The 19,475-nt window shown below is 42.5% G+C and overlaps 1 protein-coding gene across 1 annotated transcript in view; it reads right to left on the reverse strand.

Moving 5' to 3' along the window:
- Nucleotides 1-457, reverse strand: part of RARRES1 (retinoic acid receptor responder 1) — a 13,991-nt gene extending 13,534 nt beyond the window's left edge. Inside the window, exon 1 of the mRNA XM_026650009.1 lies at nt 56-457. Coding sequence (XP_026505794.1) covers nt 56-280 — 225 coding nt within the window. The 5' untranslated portion in view covers nt 281-457. The remainder of the gene's footprint in view (nt 1-55) is intronic.
- Between the last annotated feature and the right edge of the window lie 19,018 nt (nt 458-19,475).

Consider the following 19,475-nt stretch of genomic DNA (forward strand, 5'->3'; position numbering starts at 1 on the left):
GCGGTACCCGGGCACTCCCCGGCTCGGGGCACCGCGCTGCCCGGCTGTCCCTTACCTTGACCGTGGCTTTCCGGACCTGTCCCAGCGCCCGCAGCGCGCTAGGCGACCCCGTGCGGTAGTTGAGATAGTGCAGCGCCACCCGGGCCGCCTGCCCGGCCAGGCGGTTGGAGACTTGCAGCTCTCCGTCGGCTCGGGGCGGCGAGGGGCCCTCACCCCACGCCAGAGGCAGTAGGAGCAGGAGCAGAAGGGGGCCGAGCCGGGCTGCGCTTCGCCGCTGCATGTTCAGCGATGCCGGGTGCTCGAGGTGCTGCGGGTCCAGAGGCGGCTCTGCACTGAGCCCGCAAGCGCCAGTACAAATAGCAAGGGTCGGGCCGGCTCCTCGCCCCTCCTGCCCCGGCTGTCAGTGCCGGGAAGCGATCGCGCACCACCAAGGAGGCTCCGTCCAGTCTCCGGTGGCGACTTCTTGCCTTCCCCTTTTCCCTCCCCCAGCCTCCCTCCCTTTCCTTCCCTCCTGCCCGAGCTCCTTCCCTTGACTCCTCCCAGGGATTTCCCTACACCCCCCCCCCAATTTTCCCAAACCCCCCCCTTTTGTGAACTAGTTACATGCAGTGTTGCCAATTTAGTGATTGTTTGGAAATTTGAATTGAAATTGAAACATTAATACACATTTTAAAACATATACAGTGTATGATAAAATGCGTGTATCTGAACAAGTGGAATAGATTTGAAAAGTATGAACATAGGCTAGCTTCCTTATACAGCTGTTGTCTTTTAGGACAATGTCAGTGCATTCATTTCAAATGATGATTTGTAAGCAAAGTCTAAATGAGCTCTCCCTGACAGCTAGTGATGGGCTGGGGGGCATAGGCTTCAGGACCAGATTGTATTTACATTCACAGCTAGTCTACCTAGGTATCCAGCAAACAGAGCTGTGTTGCCAAGTGATAGATTTTGGCTGGGGTTGGGTTACAAATCACTTGAATGCCAGGGTAATGAAATGTTATTGTATGAGTAGGACTGTATTTAGCCTGTGCTGATTGAGGGCATCAAGAGAGAGGGTAGGGACAGGTGTTTGATGGTCTGCCTGAGTCACAAGTACTATTTGACCTGCCCTTCTCCACTGTTTAAAGACAGAGCTGATTAGGCTCCATAGATAGTCTTTTGTTCTGTTAAGTGACCACTACAGCTGAAATCACTGATAATCAGGTCTAAGTGCTTAGACCTGCTGTGGGACAGTGTTTCTGTGGAAGAGATGGCCCAGTCTGCACTAGCAGTGAGGTTCCCCCACGGAGAGCTCAGCTGAAATCACTGAGAGCTGGGTGGAACCTCAAGAGACCAACTCGCAGAGGTCACAGTGGTAGGTGGCAGCAGAAGGTGACGGCGCAGGGCCATTGGTAACAGAGCGATGGAGTGAACAGTGGCACAATGAACAACAGTGGCCAGAGTGAACAGTGAGCAGCTGGAGGAATGAGCAAGGTGCCTCCTTGCCCCCTGATCTGGGAGGTGAACTCATGAAAGCACCTCTGAACTCTGAGTCTCCACTTAGCAAGGACAACACTGGTGAATGTGGTGCAGTGGAAGGAAAAGTGAGGGGCACGTTAAATAAACATTTGTTTGTTGGACTATATTTTAGTGACTTTGCTCCAGAATGCTAGATTTGTGACTGGGAATGGAAACTTATATAAATGTTTCCTAGTAGGCCAAGATTTTTAAAATGCATTTGCCAAGGTTGTTATCTCACATTGTTGCTATCCTGAGAGGTCATTATATTGGGGAGTTTCTGTACTAAACATTTTTATTATTATAATTAATTTTTACATAAGAATGGCCATACTGGGTCAGACCAATGGTCCATGTAGCCCAGTATCCTGTCTTCCGACAGTGGTCAAGGCCAGGTGCTTGAGAGGGAATGAACAGAACAGGTAATCATCAAGTGATCCATCTCCTATTGCCCATTCCCAGCTTCTGGCAAACAGGCTAGGGACACTCAGAGCATGGTACTGCATCCCTCCCCATCCTGCCTAATAGATACTGATGGACCTATTCTCCAGGAATTTATCTACTTCTTTTTTTAAATCCTGTTATAGTTTTGGTCTTTACAGCATTCCCTGGCAAAGAGTTCCATGGGTTGACTTTATGTTGTGTGAAGAAGTACTTCCTTTTGTTTTTTTTAAACCTGCTGCCTATTAATTTCATTGGGTGACTGCTAGTTCTTATGTTATGTGAAGGATTAAAGAACATTTCCTTATTCACTTTCTTCACACCAGTCAAGATTTTATAAACTTCAATCATATCCCCCTTAGTCGTCTCTTTTCTAAGCTGAAAAATCCCAGTCATTTTAATCTCTCCTCCTGTTTCATACCCCTAATCATTTTAGTTGCCCATCTCTGTACTTTTCCAATTCCAACATATCTTTTTTGGGATGGGGTGACCAGATCTTCACACAGTATTCAAGTTTTTCGTGTACCATGGATTTATATAGAGGCAATATGATATTTTCTGTCTTATTATCTATCCCTTTCTTAATGATTCCCAACATTCTGTTTGCTTTTTTGACTGCCGCTGCACATTGAGTGAATATTTTCAGAGAACCATCCACAGTGACTCCAACATCTTTCTTGAGTGTTAACAGCTAATTTAGACCCCATCATTTTGTATGTATAGTTGAGATTATGTTTTCCAATGTGCATTACTTTGCATTTATCAACATTGAATTTTATCTGCCATTTTGTTGCCCTGTCACCCAGTTTTGTAAGATCCCTTTGTAACTCTTTGCAGTCTGCTTTGGACTTAACTATCTTGAATAGTTGTATCATCTGCAAATTTTGCCAGCTCACTGTCTACCCATTTTTCCAGATCATTTATGAATATGTTGAACAGTAATGGTCCCAGTACTAACCCCTCAGGGATACCACAATTTATCTCTCTCCATTCTGAAAACTGATAATTTATTCCTACCCTTTGTTTTCCATCTTTTAACCAGTTACGGATCCATGAGAGGACTTCCCTCATCTTATCCCATGATGGCTTACTTTTCAAAAGTCAATTTAAATTATATATATATATTTTTTAAATTGTATTTGTTTTAGAAATCCAGAACTGTTATGTGTTTTGGTGTAATTTGCATTATCCTTAAACTTGCATTAACCTAACAAAACATTGAATTTATTCATATCTCTTTTATATGTTGCAGGTCAAAGTGAAAATGAAAAGACAAAAAACAATGCAACAATTTTTCCACTCAAAGGCCTCAAAAACCAGCCTAGGTGAAGAACACATCACGAACCAAGAATGTATCAACATGTCAGCTGAAGGTTCAAGTGGTGTATCTACATCCGACCAGCCGGAAGCACAAATACAGCTACCTACTGAAGAAACAGTGTGTCAAAACCTAAAGGCAGTTCCTGATGTTTGTCAGTCAACATGTTCCCATTTAAAGGAAGTTATAAAAGATGGCTACTGGTGCACCTCTTGCAAAAAAGCTTACGAAGAAGGAAAGCTTTCCAGTGCTAGAATTGGTAAAAGTGGAGGAGCTTGGTTTGTCAGACCGATCAGCAAAGCCAATGCTGACAAACTATGTGAAAAGGCTGCAAAACACCACATCTCTGGAGTGCATCAACGTGCAGAAAGCCTTATAAGCCCATTTTCAAAGCCAATTTTAGAAGTACTTAATGAGGCTATTAAGAATGCTCGAGACACAACACAGTTCATGCGAACAAGCGTGGCTGTGGCATCTTACTTTCTATTTAAGCAAGAGATACCACACACTACAAACTGGAGGCCAATGTTAAGTGCATTGTCACTTGTTCACCTGAAGTTTAACACTGGTTCCAAACAAGACCAGCAAATGCTCACTATCTTTCTACAAGAAACTCAACTGACTGGCTAGAAGCATACGGTGCAACAGTGAAAGACTCAACAGTTGAAAAAGCGAAGAACTCTCTCACCACGTTAAAAAAATTTGCATACATGGCTGATGAATGCACCGATGCAAATGGGCATCAAGTATTAAGTCACTGTGTACATTATCTTGATGTCAGTGGTAGGCCAGTAGTTGCATTTCTAGATGTTTAAGTTATAGAAGACACATCGGCTGCATCTGTAACAACCCACATCTTAGAAGAGTTAAATGCTTGTCAGTTGGACCCCAAACGGATGGCTGCTTGTGCATTTGATGGAGCTGCAAACCTCTCTGGAAGACCTGGTGGAATATAAGCTTTGCTCAGAGACTGGCCTGGCATGGTAAAGTGTCCTACCATGGAGGACGGAATAAGGCTGCACTGCCCAGAAACCTTCTGCAAAGGCTTTTGGAGTACCTCCAGGAGAGCTTCATGGAGATGTCCCTGGAGGATTTCCGCTCCATCCCCAGATACGTTAACAGACTTTTCCAGTAGCTGTACCGGCTGCGAATGCATCCCAAGTCCTCAGGGCAAATGAATCATTAAAAAACGCTTGCTTTTAAACCATGTTTTATATTTACAAAGGTACACTCACCAGAGGTCCCTTCCATGGCCTCATTGTCTGGGATACTGCCTTGGGAGGGTTGGGAGGGTACTTCAGTCAGGCTGAGAAAAAGATCCTGGCTGTTGGGGAGAACGGAGTGCTGTGTGCTCTCCGCAAGCTCGTCGACCTCCTCCTCATCATCATCTTCCCTGTCCACAGAATCCTCAGGCATGGCTGAGATTACCCCCTCCTCAGAATCCACAGTCAGAGGTGGGGTAGTGGTGGCAGCCCCCCCCTAGAATTGCATGCAGCTCAGCGTAGAAGCGGCATGTCTGCGGCTCTGACCTGGAGCGACCGTTTGCCTCCTTTGTTTTTTGATAGGCTTGTCTGAGCTCCTTAACTTTCACGCGGCACTGATATGAGTCCCTATTGTGGCCTCTCTCCATCATGCCCTGGGAGATTTTTTTCAAATGTTTTGGCATTTCGTCTTTTGGAACGTAGTTCTGCTAGCACAGAATCCTCTCCCCATATAGCGAACAGATCCAGTACTTCCCGTACGGTCCATGCTGGTGCTCTTTTTCGATTCTCGGACTGCATGGTTACCTGTGCTGATGAGCTCTGCATGGTCACCTGTTCTCTCTATGCTGGGCAAACAGGAAATGAACTTCAAAAGTTCGCAGGGCTTTTCCTGTCTACCTGGCCAGTGCATCCAAGTTCAGATTGCTGTCCAGAGCGGTCACAATGGTGCACTGTGGGATAGCTCCCGGAGGCCAATACCGTTAAATTGCGGTCACACTAACCCTAATTAGAAATGGCAATGTCAATTTCGGTGCTACTCCCCTCGTCGGGGAGGAGTACAGAAATCGATTTTAAGAGCCCTTTATTTCGAAGTAAATGGCTTCGTTCTGTGGACGGGTGCAGGGTTAATTCAATTTAACGCTGCTAAATTCGACCTAAACTCATAGTGTAGACCAGGCCTTAGTATAAAATAGGAGACAACAGGTGACTATAACAAACCGGTGGGGAGAGCACCAGGTAACAATGAGACAAGTCTAGTCAGCATGAGAAGTGGCAGTCATTAACACCCAAGGCCTAACCCTTGTTGATTTTTTTGTAAGCATCACAGCAAAGTCTTTACGAACGATTAGCAAGAGAACAATGAGGTGGTTTTGCAGATGTTTATGAGTAGGTCCTCCTGTGCATAAGAGGCGACTTGGAAGAAATACCGTGGAATATAGAAATCCTTCAATACGAGAATGTGACTCAAAAGGGCAAATGCTGTTGCAGAGGTGATCAATTGCCTTGCTCAAAACTAATGTTAATGTCAAAGACCACAGTAGATATAAATAATCACAAGATAGCAAATAGACCAAAAAAACCCAACAACAGATCAGCATTAGATCTGCATCTTCCAAAGCTAAATAGAAGTGGCTCTGATCCTGTGGAAAGTCACTTACATGGCTTGTGGCAAGTATGTCCCACTTACACACAACTGAAGCACACAAACATGAAATACTCGTATGCAGTCGAGGACTTTTCAGCATTTTATTTTTATTTTGCAATGGGAAATCTATATATTCTTTGTAGCCTTCCTAATCCCATTTCCTGCATCTCTTCTTCTCACCACTGCGTCCCCCCACAAGTACATCTCCTGCAAATATTTTGTTACAAACTCAAAAATGGGGATGTTTTTCAAGAAAATAGCACTTTTTCCCCCAAAACCAAACCGGCATGTTCCTGGGGAGATATTTTATAAGCAAAGATGGCTTTTATAATCCAAACCTGCAAAAATGTGCACTTTTGCATGTTTTTGGTGCAAGAACAGTCATTTTATCAAAATCGTGCTAAAGTGAGAGGTGTGTGTGTGTGAAATGACAGTATGCAAAATGGCAGCATGTGGAATTCAGACAAATAAAACCCACAAACATTGCATTGTTCCATCCCTTTCTTACTCTGCCTTCCCTTCTGATCCCCAGCCTGTCCCCTCTTCCAGCTACGGTCCTTCCTCTGAAAATCATGGTCTACTCCACACACAAACAATGAGCTATTCTGCTCTCTTCTCACTTTGCCTCCCCTCTTTGATGTGTCCAGCTTCTCACCTTTACCCATTCTGATACCCCCTCAATAGGGTGACCAGATGAGGGGAAGAAAATATCGGGACACATGGGGCGGGGGGGTGCCCGCCGGCAGAGCAAAAAAAAAAAAAAAAGCCGAGTCCTGCTTTGGTCACCCTACCCCTCAAAGGCCCAGCTATCCCTGTGGATTCCCCCACCCCAACCAGAGCTTGTACATTTATCAGGAAAAGTTAATTTGACACTAATTATTAACTCTGCTGTGAGACTTCAGTCAGTAGTAAAGGATAATTATGCGGCTTGTATATATTTCCAGTTATCATCATGCTCTTACTATTCTTTTTAATTATGTGCAGAATCCTTTTAAGAGAGTAATGGGGAACGGGAACTCCCCTTGCTTACCTGATAGTAACCCAGTTATCCCAACCGAGCAGGTAAGATACATTTGAGCCTTTTCCAACAGATGAGGGGACAGTCATTGCAAGTGGGTGAATTGTAGCTTATGAAAATGCCTGTTTTAAGTGAAGACACTCCACCATTTTATTTCTATTACTTTTGGTAAAGCAAAGCTTCATTCTAGAAGCTACAGATTACAGCAGTATTTTGCCTTCAGGCTTCAAAGTTACCGTGTTCCATTAAGAATATCTCTGAATTTTATGCATGTTTGTTTATTAACCCATGCAGTGGACTAAGTCCCTTGCATCTGTTACAAGGGTCAAACCTCTCAGCTAACCCTGGAGTTACCTAAATAAACTGGATGGAAAGTTTACACTTCTGGAGGTGTCAGTAGTGACTGGATATTTGACTAAAGTCCCTCTGTTTCACAACCTAATCACTTATTTAAATTTCTGTCCAAATTGGCATCATAATTTTTCCGGGAACAATGGAGTATTCCACGTATGTTTTTATTCTAAAATGCTCTCTTTTAAATGTTTTTGATGTTTGTCTCACATTCCCTTTGATTTCCTCTAGTTAAACAGCCACAGTCCCACAAACTCCAACTTTCTCTCTCACGTGCACACTCTGATAACATCTCGATATAGGCCACTTTAAAAATTAAATACAAAAAGTGATTTCCCCTTATCTGGTGTAAGCGGTCTGAGCTATGCCAGGTGTTTCCTGATGCTACCTTCTTGCCTCACCTGCTCCACTCTGCACAGACACCCTTGGAGGCAGGATGGGCTGCAGCAGCTAAGGAGAAGGGCTGTGCAAAGCCAAGCAGGTGAAGGAAGTCAAGGCAATAAGGGCATTAGGGGTTGAGGAAGGTTTTGGACAGGAAGGGAGGCTGAGCAGGGATGGTCTGGTGGGAAGAGGATTTGTGTAAGGGAGACCCTAGAGTGGTGGGGAATCAGCGCTTTGCAGGGACCCTGAAGTCCCAGTCCAGGATATTGGTGCATCAAGGGTTCCCCATAGTGCAGCTGCCTAGTACACCAGAGGCTCTAAATCACCAACACTGGGAAGTCCTACAATCATTGATGCCACTAGGCTCACCTCCACCCAAGCACCTGTTCAGCCCTTGCCCACTACACACTACTGTGCTCTTCCGCTGCCCCATCTCTCTTTACCATCAGCATTGTCAGAGTTCAGGCTGCACGCTTGCTCCCAAGTATGGTGGAGACGGTATGTACATTGTGAGTAGTGGATGGTTATGGGTGAGTATGACAAGGATAGAGAACCTATATCGTGAAGTGGGAGGAAGGAGGACTTGCAGTGCTGATTTCCTAGATTTTTAGAGATTACGAAGGTGACATTTGCATTTGAGCAATCTTGATTCTAAATTAACCAAGTGTTGTGATTTGGGGAATACAAAGCTTGAATGCTGAGCTCATTCACTGGTCTGGGTTAGGGGAGGCCCCTTTCATATATCAAAGCAAAGGCATCTGCACCTTCCTCAAGCCTGAGACAAATATACTCACTTAAAATCCGGTTGCCAATGAGTGGCCCTTGAGAACTGAGGGAGCATTCTGTAGCAGCAGGTTCTGAAGGTACCTATACTCTAGACATTAAACAGATTTCCTTTTTATCTCCACCAAATGACCAATGACTGATAGTAGGAAAAAGATTAGTTGTCCAAATAAAAAAATTCCCTTTACATATTTATACAAGATGATCAGAGGCTGGAATATGCGATTTTGTATCTTTTTAGAGTACATGTTTACCTTGGTTCACACAACTTTGGCCAAATGTAGAGGTGACATAAATGGTGATGTAAGTTACATGCTAATAAATGGGAGTAAGTGTGTGTTATATAACAAGGCAGAGAACCTTCCAGGACACTGAAACAAGGATAATTTATAAGCCAAGGGTGTGTTGAAAAACAGACACCAGGATGGTGTGAGAAAGTCTAAGAGAAAGTTGGGGGCTCATGGCCTGTTTTGTTTTCACCCTTCTATTGACCACTTTCCTTCTACAACCTGTAAATTCCACAGATTTACCCTCCATTTACCATTGTACAAGTTACACCACAATTTATATAATCTCTGACTCTGTCCCCTTAGGGTTTCTTACAATTGAAATGGAAGCAGGAAGTGTTTTGGACTTATTGAACTGTTAGTGTACAAAGCAATCTGAGATTTTCTTTTTCTTACAGCTATTTCTCATGCATCAAATATTTGTTTAGCAACCAGTTATTTTAAGTTATGTCATATTTGAAGAATATTGGCTATAACCTGTATAAAGCTTTTACAACAGACCACACTGGCTCATAATCACTAACAGATGCCTTTGCAATGGAATGGAATGGAATGAATGTGGACAAAATTGTGTTTATTTTCTTTTGCAACTTTTACGGTTAAGTTCTGACTTTGCCATCTCACAGTAGTTTACAAAACAAGTTTTTTATGGCCCCATCGCATGTTTTCAAGTAAATCATGCATGCCATTTTGTTTTATCCATCAATAACTATGGCCTGCTTATTTTTATTTTCAACAATTATTCATAGAGGGAGTTTTACATTTTTTTTATAGTCTCCAAAATTTGTTGTTGGATAAATCAAGTTCTGAAGAATTGATCTTTTTAATTATTTCAAGGTTGAACTTGCTTAGGGTAAGTTCAGATTTTTTTTAATGTATTTACCATTAGACTGAGTTTTACCATTTTTAAACCTTTTTGGGTTAGATTTTTAAAAGGCAGCTTGTTCACATGCACACATCTTGTACCACTGAGGACAGATTCCATTCCTTGCACACCTAGGTGATAGACTTCTCATTCACAAAACGTATTTGTCCAAATGGATATTGTGCATGTAAACCACCTTGCTTTATCATGCAGGTGATAGTGATCTAAAAATGTTTGTTTGTGTGGTTGCATGCAAAAGGAGGCTGTATTAAAGCATAAATCAGGCTTTTAATGTTTTAAGAGTATGTATCACGGAAGTGCAGATGCTCTGAAATAGTTTTTGAATACTGTGTGCTGATCTGGTTATTGTGAGGTTTAATATGAGGGCTGTTGGGAAAAATGAAACAGGAAAAGAAAGAATGGCTCAAGATGAGCCACCATCCAGCAAACATTAGAGGGCTGTTAAGGGACAATGGCAGAGCCATTCATTGTCTCTGTGGACTCTGGTTCACTATCTTGCTGAGCCTATAGGACTGGTTTTGTGCAGAAGAGCCAAAGCTAAAGAACAAAGAAGGACTGTAGTAGCTTTAAAAAGGTCTCTCTCTCAAGAGAAGGTGGAGCTGTTTGGGGGAACTGGGTTGAGACAGAGGTGCCTGCTGGCCAGCTGGGGTGCCTGAAGAAGATAGGCCTATGTAGGTTAATATCTGGAGATGGTAAGCCTTTAGGTGAGATAAAAGTGTGTGTAGACTTAAAATCCTTCTTTTCTAAATGCGTTGTTCCTACTGTTCAAATAAACAATGCCCTGGTGTAAGAAGGATGTCTGATCACCATATACAGTACTACTGGTCACAGACTTCCAAAGGGAAGAACCACAGGTGTGTGAACGCAGTCAGACTTGGGTAAGTGCAGTTGACACTGCTGCAGCCCAGGGCCTGTTCTAAGAGTGGAAGAACTGTGGAATTCTACCCAGGACAGGTACAGGCCAGGGCCGGCTTTAGCAAGTGCGGGGCCCGATTCGTGGGGCTTATACTCACCAGGCAGTGCTCCAAGTCTTCGGCGGCACTTTGGATTGCCGCGCTCCAGCCGGGAAAGCGGGGCCGCGGGGCTTGCCCTGCTCTGGCCGGAGCTCCGGCCAGGGGAGCGGGGCCACGGGGCTTTGGAGCTCCGGCCGCGGGAGCAGGGCCGCGGGGCTTTGGAGCTCCGGCCAGGGGAGAGGGGCCGTGGGCTTGCCGCGGTCTGGCTGGGTGCGGAGCCCTCTTAGGCATGGGGCCCGATACCGGGGAATCGGCCTAGGCCTGACACTTGAGAGGTGCACTCAGACCACAAAGGGGACAGAAGTGCAGCTAGTTACACACTGTCACAGTTGTAGATGTTTTATATCTTTTACATCACAAAATATGTCAGTGGTCCATGAGGGAGAAATACAGAGGGATTTATGAAATGCTGATGATTTTTGAGGTACTGAATCCTGCTTAATAGTAGTACTGTACATGAAATTTACAGTACTAGATCAGATCAATGGTCAATACACTATCCTTTAGGGCAGGGGTTCTTAACTGTTTTCTTTCTGAGTCCTCCCACCAACACGCTATAAAAACTCTGCAGTCCACCTGTGCCACAACAACTGTTTTTCAGCCCCAGTGTGGCAGGGCTTGGCCCAGCCCCACCGCAGCTTGGGGCTAGAACTTCAGTGGTGGGGCTCCGGCTTTGGCTTTCTGCCCTGGGTCCCAGCAAGTCTAATGCCATCCCTGCTTGGCGGACCCCCTGGAACCTGCTCGCAACCCCCTGGTTGAGAACCGCTGCTTTAGGCGACTGCAAACCTTATTTACTAATGACCTCTATAATGCACCTAGTTAGTCCTGCAGTGTTTGTACACAGAGAAGGGGAGAAATTCCTACCTGACCTCTGCATTGGTCAGATTAGGCCCTAAAGCATGAGATTTGATTTTACATTTGCAATAGCTTTTATAGCTATAAATGTTAGTGCTCAGAAAACTGTCCAGTTAATTATTAAATCCAACCATGAACACTTCATTTCCCTTTGACAGTTATATAATGACAGTCTGCACCTAATCCATTGGTTTTAATGCCCAGTGAGTAGGGCAGAACAGCACTAGCTCCAGCTTCTGAAGAAAGAAAGTGGTGGTGAGTTTGATAGCACTGTAAAATGCATTATAGTGAACTGAAAATTTGTGTAGCTGAGCATAACACTTGGGTATATACTATGAAGATGCTTTTGAATCTGCTTGGGTTACAAGGAGGCAGAAAAACTTCCAGTTTTTTTAATTCAGACCTATTCATTCCACTCACAGGGTGATCTATGCAACAAAACAAAACAAAGAGCAATGCAATAAGCCAATGCAATGCAATAGAGGTTCCCTTTTTTATTATTCATAGCTCTATCTGTTTTGAGATCCAGCTACTTCTCCTTAAAGGGCTTTGGGAACAAAGAAAACAGATACCTGTTAAAATCCAGCTGTACCAGTGACTGCACAAGAAAATCCAAGGCCCACCCTTTGTTACCCACCATTTTGGCAGAAAGAAAGTGTTTCTGGCATGTGAGACAGTACACTACCTTCCTGATTTTGAAGCATAAAGCAAAAATATTTTTGAATCTGTTCACAAAATAACACTGTGTAATATGAGTTTAAGTGCATTTCCTGCTTCAAGAAATCTGGGAATAGATTTGCAAATAGACTTCCAGTAAATGCCCTCTCGGTCTCTGTACCTAATATGTTATGGAAAGGTCGTCAGGCAATGAGCAGGAACAGGATTTTGAAATTTTCTTTGTAAGTTCAGAGAGCTTATAATGCTGTATGGATGATACTTCTGCATCAGCCAAGATACCATGTGTGTATAAATTATATGTAATGTAAACTTGGATGTAAGTTTATGTAAACTGTCAGTATCTTCTATGCCAATAAAAATTTTTTTGGTCTGAAGAAAAAACTCAACTTCAGTACTGTGTCTCAATGATCTCTTGCAGCAGTGAATCCCACAGGTTGAATATATATTGCATAAATAATTATTTAACTTTTTATTGGCTCTAAATTTACTGCCCTTTAATATAATTGTGCTTCCCCTTGCTCTTGTCTTAATGGACAGGCTAAGAGAGACCTTTTCAGCTTCTGCTGTGTGTTAGTGGTGAGTGGACCAAAATTAGACAGTCATTCATATGAAGATATACAATTGATGGCTATCTCATTACAATATTTTCTGTATTTTATATCCCTTTTAAAATTACTCCAGCCTTCAGTGAAATTGAAAATGTCATGATTAGGCTTCAGAGAAGTCTTTTAACTGCTGTACATTGGGCAAACCTCTCCATTGAATAATCCATGAGAACTTCTGACCTTTTTTCCTCAGAGGATCCTGCTAGTTCAGAGGCACTCAGTGTCGATAAGAAATCTAACTATATTTGCCAGTGTGCATAACTTTTAATCTGCCCTTGTGCTGTCCAATCTACTTTAGTTTTGATGAATAAAAACAGTGGTCCTGAGCCTGCAAACACTGAAGCCCATGAGTAACTGTGTGAACTCAAGGAGACTACGAGCATGCAAAAAGTTATTCACACAGGATCAGCGCTTTAGTGGAGTCAGCTGACTTAACAAACTCAGTGTTTCCTTTCATCCTCCAAAAAGTTAATACATATATTAAACAGTGATCCCAATATAAGCCATTTGTTGTATCCACCAAGCAAAGTATTAACAACTTCAACAGAACTTTATTTACAGTGGAAGTCTCTTTTCCAAGCTGTAGCTGCACACTCTGTAAGTCTCCCAGCCTCCTCAACTCCTCCCCCCTCCTTCCTGTTTCCTGTCCTTTCAGACTCCCAACAGCCAGTGCTCCCAGTTCTAATAATCACATGCACCATCTAAACACCACACCATTTTAGTGTCAGTTCTAGTTATGCTATATGTATGTAATTTGAGGTCAGTTTCCCTGTTTGTTTAATAATGAGACCATATCCTAGTGGGGGAATTCAGAATGAAACTGTTTGTATACCCTTTGACAGCATATGTACTGTTTCCAGATTACTAATTCAGTACACGCACTAACCTGGAGTTTTAAAAGATTCTTTTTTGTGGGGGTATATTTAATATCAGTGCCACATTTACAGCTATCTGCCTTAGTAAATGGTCACAAACTTAAGAACCACCATCTTTACAATTCTCATTAGTTTCTTGATACATGTACAATATCAGGTGTACACACTGATAGAAGACATGGTAAGATGCGACCATCTCTTGTTTCCTGCAGCAGAAAGGAGAGCTTCGGTGTGTGCTGGTCTGAAATACTCAGAGTGGATACAGTCATGGTATATCCTTGGCTTGTAGGTGGAAGATTAAATTTGTAAAAGTGAGATGAGCTTATACCAGAGATCTCTAAAACATAAGGCACTAATAACAGAATGTCTGTGTTGGTGTCACTAGGCATCACCCTAGGAAGTCACGAAAGTCGATGAAGCCCCCCCGCTCTAGGCCAAAGTGAATCAAAGCCCCTGCATGTTAAACTTTACTAACCTCACAGGCCAGCCGCTGGGAAGCAGTAGTGATAAGGGAAACCTACATGCTTCTAGCTGAAGGACAAGATTACTTGCAGAAAGAAACAGTGAGAACAAGCTGCACAGTCAAGGTCGTGTAATGTAACCAGAGGAAGAAAGGGGGAGAGGTGGGGGGGGGGGAGAAAGGGCGGGGGAAGAAGGGAAAGGCTTAGCTGCAAAATGTATAAACGATAAAGGCCGCTTATGTTGGTGTGCTTGATTTGAGACGTGCCAGTCTCATTGCATCGCTTTGGGATCCCAAATAAACTTTGATTGCTTCTCCACCTTGGTGTGTTTATTGGCGTGACGCACACTGGGCAACAGACCCCGCTGTTGCTGTCCTCGGGCACTCTGTGTCGGCAACATCTGTTTACAATGCAAAGAGAAACAAGCTAGAGCAATGTCTGAAGAGTGTGCTTTCTTAAGAGGCCAAAGACATGCTAACATTATTCCACTTGGGATCATCTCTAATTCACGATTACCTTATGAAAATCATTGAGGACAGTACAGTTCCACATCTCATTTTAGGAGCTTAAACCCTTCTCAGAAAGAAGCAAGTTGCAGGAAACAGATGATAACTCCTAAAATGATACTATGCCACTGGTGAAAATTAAAATATTAAATTATCTGCAACTGATATATGAAATTCCATATGTTATACAAAGGAAGAGCAAATTGTTGCTAACAGTTGTTCTTCCTAGCACTAAAAGCAGCACAGAATATCTCACTAACTAGTTCTTAGATAATTTTGTTCTTGGTCATGTAACAGCTGTGTATTTGGAAAATGTGAGGACCTTTAGTTTTCTTCCAGGTGGTTTGGATACACTTCAGGGAAATCTCAATTTATAGACCAGCTTACGCAAACAAATCTCTTGAATGCCTGAATAAGACATAAATCACCACTGAGTCAAATACACCAAAATTAAGTATGAAACACCCAGCTAGTTCTGAGGAAGTGAGAAAACAATCCACTGATTTGCAGTGAAATTAGCATTGTTGAGATTTACAAGGATGGAACGGCCTTCTGCCATTCTTCCAAGCTCTGGGCTCTGCCTTTGGTTGTTGCACAAACAAATAAGACTCTTTCACTCAGAGAACCTTAATATGAGATCAAATTGGCTGCTGCGATCCCAGCATTTTGACTTGGATTTTTTTACATTTAAGTGACTATAATACTCACAAAAAGTGTCATAATGGCAGCTCTGAAGTTCTGTTTGACCATAGAACATGTATAGTAAGCAGTGCCACTTCCCTATTCCACCATTATTCTTCACTCCACAGCTCCTCTGAATTGGCCAAATTGTGCAACAGGAAGAGGCGATCATTTGCAGTTCTTAAATGGGAAAGTGCTGATGATGAGTAAAAACTGTACCCAGCAGCAGATGACTGGAAACAAACAGGAAGACTAGGCTAGTAAGAAATATTCCACCCCTAGAAGTGTTGAGAATTTGTGCTCGTGCAGGCATCAACAGAGAGAGAATTATTCCTACTAATTAAGGCTAAGATTTTTGTCACGGATATTTTTTAGTAAAAGTCACGGACCGATCACAGGCAATAATGAAAAATTCACGGAAGCCCGTGACCTGTCCCTGACTTTTACTAAAAATATCCATGACAAAATGGGGACCCTGGACATCTGCCGGTGGGCTGGGAGCTCCAGGGTCCCCCTCCGCTGGTGGCTCCGAGCTGTGGAGTTCCCCCACTGCCACCTGCAGTGGCCTGCAGCTGCAGGGGTCCCCCTTGCTGCCTGCGGTGGCCGGGAGCTGTGGGGGTCCACCTGCCACCTGTGGCGGCCAGGAGCTGCAGCGGGGGTACCCCGCAGCTCCCTGCCTCCACAAGCAGCAGGGGACCCTGCAGCTCCGAGCTGGCGCTAGCTGAAGTCATAGAGGTCTTTGGAAGTCATGGATTCCGTGATTTCCATGACCTCCGTGATTAAATCGCAACCTAACTAATAATATAATCAGAACCAAATGTATTAGATTTTCAATAGAGTGAGTCATGATAAGAGAAATACCAATCTGTAGCCTATGTCTAAATTGTATATCCCAGCTGCAAATCTGAACACTTTTTACCATGTGCAATAATTAATATAATGTGTCATATGTGCTGTCCAAAACATGATAGAATCAAAACTAGTGTTTGCATTCTTTTAACATTTGCTCTTTATAGGTAAAAATGGGAATTGTTTAATGCCATATAGACACTGTGCTTTAGTTCTTGTCTGGAGCTCTATTGTGTATCAAACATGTAAATTAAGCATAAGCTCCAATTTGTTCATACGTTTCTAATTTTTCAGATTTTTTGTGTGTGTCTGTGTACTGATCTCTCATTTTACATGCCAGAGAGTTGCTAGGTTTGGGCATTTTACTGTCAGGAAGGATGATGTTAAATCAATGTAAATTTTTTTCTCTGGCAATGATCAGCATGTTGCTATGGATCGGTAGTTGTTTGTGCCAACCTTCAACAAAAATCACAGAACTCCCATTACTGCTGCATAAATGGAAGCATCACTGTAAATCTTGTTGACAGTTGCTTCTACGTTTTCTTTGGCAGGCCTTGGCCCCAGCCAAACAACATTGTGCACAATCTGTGCACTGCAGCCAGTGCACGTTGGTTGTCGCCAGGTTCCTCCTGCAATTAGTAGAACACATTATTTTTAACTTGGCAAGCAGCCCTTCCAAACATTGGTTGGTGCTATCACCAACAAAATGCAGCTAATTCATTAGTTAAGTTCCTTTCAACGGAGGCTACAATGTGGTCTGACAAATTGTTCTGCTGTTTCACTAAATAAAACTGAAATGTGAAGGATTTGGGTTTGATACCCTCGGGAGTCTTTAACGAAATGCAACTACAGCAGGAACCAGATTAATATTTTATAGTTCAGAGATGCAAATTTGACATTTTAAGTTGGCAGATCTTTGTTTCTCATGCTGACACTAATACATTAACAATGAAAGCCCGTGTCTTAATGTGGGCTCAGAAACATTTCTGATCAGAGGGTTTTCTGATCAATCTTTATATGTGGTCCATGGAATGAAGCTATGTCTGAACATGTTTTACAAACTCTCCCAATAGCAAAAGCCATTTTCCATTTCTTTTTGGCTCTTCTGCTCTCAAGTTTACATCACTCAGTGGCAATGAGCTTCAGCTGTATACAAACGTCTCTTTTGCTTTTAAAAGCTCAACAGAATCAGAATGTCTACAATGAACTGAAGTTTTGCAGGAAATGTTTCTTCTTTCTACCCGCCCCCAAATCACATCAGTGTCACCTCTTCTCATGTTGCCATTCAGGGTGGCAGAGTTTTCATGGTGTTTATTACTACAGTGAAATCTACCTCACGGAAAAATCTTGGCATATAAGTATTCACATTCCATATAGACTTGGGCCTGATCAGTACTTGGATGAGAGACCACCAGAGAAGTTGTTGCAAGAAGTGTTACTGGGCATTTTCCTGAGTATGGAAACAACCTCCCTGCACGTGACAGGACTCATTATGCTTACTGAGAGGTGGTTTTTGAGGTAAAATGTATATTTGAGGTCCGGATTGTTTGCAGTTGTTATTTTTAGTAAGCAAGATCTACAAGATGGTAATTAGGCCTGTACTTTGGATGGCTCGGAATGCTGGGCACATGAGGAAAAGACAGGCGCAGATCATGAATACAGCGGAAACAAAAATGTTAAGATAGCTGCTTGGAGTTACAAGGATGGACCATATTCAGAATGAACAAATTAGGGGAAGTGTGAAAATGGTACCAATTACAGAAAAGATGCGAAAAGAAGATTGAAAGAATATGTAGGAAACAGGGTGTTACCCTCTACTTTTAGGTTAAGAGGAGTTGGAAGACCAAAAGGTAGCTGGATGGATGTCATACAAAAGAATCTGATTAACTTCTGACTTTCCAAAGAACTGCTTCAAGACAGACTGAAATGGAGAAGAGGGACTCAAAGAGCCAAGCCCATACAGATAGGACTAAGACTAGAAGAAGATGACTCTTGGTAGTGGCATTATCCCTACATCCTGCCCAAATTTCAGTGTGGGGAATTCCAGTTTTCCATTACCTTCTTGGTGTATTGTGCTTATTATATAGTGTTGCTGGGTATTGAGGTAGCTGCTTCACCATAGTGAATGAAATGATCAATGGCATGGGTATATCACTTCAAGAGCCTGGCCCTACTCCAACTGAAGTTAATGGCAAGACTCGCATTGCCTTAAATGGGTTTAGGATCTGGCCTCAATATGTAATATCTTTAGGGATGCAAGGTGCAATGTCAATATGATTCATATTGACAACAGTGTAATATATGTTGATGTATTAATTGCAGTGAATGCTGTACTTAAAATTTAATTTATAACTTCATGATTTCAAAACTTTCTGGAGGGCTTTTCTTTGTGGTTGAAGTTTTCCATGCTTGATTGTGGCCCAAAGGTGAAAAAAATCTCCATGAAGATTTAAGGAAAATCAATTTAGCCATTTTCAATTTATGAGAGACTGAACAAAATTGCACTCTTTCCAGTATAAGAAGTTATTGCCATACAGTTTTTGATGCAGTTAGCTCAAACTACATGCTAAGTTTCAGAATTCAGCTTTAAATAGTCTTCAGTGAGATGTACTTCCAAGACCAAATGTTAAGAACAGCGGTTAGAGAATGAGTTCCCAATAATGGAAAGTCCTAAGAACCTTCAATTTCCTTCTGAGTCGTCCTGCTCCCACCCACACACATGTCCCTTGCAAAACCTATATCCCCCTCCCAGTATCTCTAATCATAGCCACTCACTAATCTACCGGCCTCATACTCTCTGAGCCTATGCAGTAAAATGATAAGATTTTCAAAAAAACAAAACCCAGAATATTTTTCTGGCAACATTTTTAGGGCCATGAAATGTTCTGACAAAAGACTAAAGTAATTTTTTTTTATTAAGTGCATGCTGATGTCACTACTCCCAGCTTCTGTCTTGAGAGAGACATTTCCTACAGCAGAGGATTTTTGCCAGTAATTTAGTGTTCTGACTCAGTTTATCATGGAACACTGATTAGGTGTAGTTAATATTCATTTTGTGAATAGCAGTATCACTGACAGTGTCTACCCTCATTTGAATTTTCTCTTCATGTTTTTTGGAGTTAGACTAAATATTAGCAAGTCTGTTTCTCTTAAAAATAATAAATCGGTTGAAACTTTAACTATTCTAATTGTTGTGTTCATCTGGCAAGAGCAAATTATTGTGGAATTATTTTCAAAAGTACTTTGGCAAGAGCTTAGGCACAATTTTAAGTGAGAAACAGAAATTCAACACAATCTCATGTTCACTTGCATTCTGCATTGCCATATTTTTGAAGAATTTAATTAAAAAGTTAAACATG

The sequence above is a fragment of the Terrapene carolina genome, unplaced genomic scaffold, assembly GCF_002925995.2.
Source record: "Terrapene carolina triunguis isolate 2854851 unplaced genomic scaffold, T_m_triunguis-2.0 Scaffold88, whole genome shotgun sequence".
In the NCBI taxonomy this organism is placed as follows: Eukaryota; Metazoa; Chordata; order Testudines; family Emydidae; genus Terrapene; species Terrapene triunguis.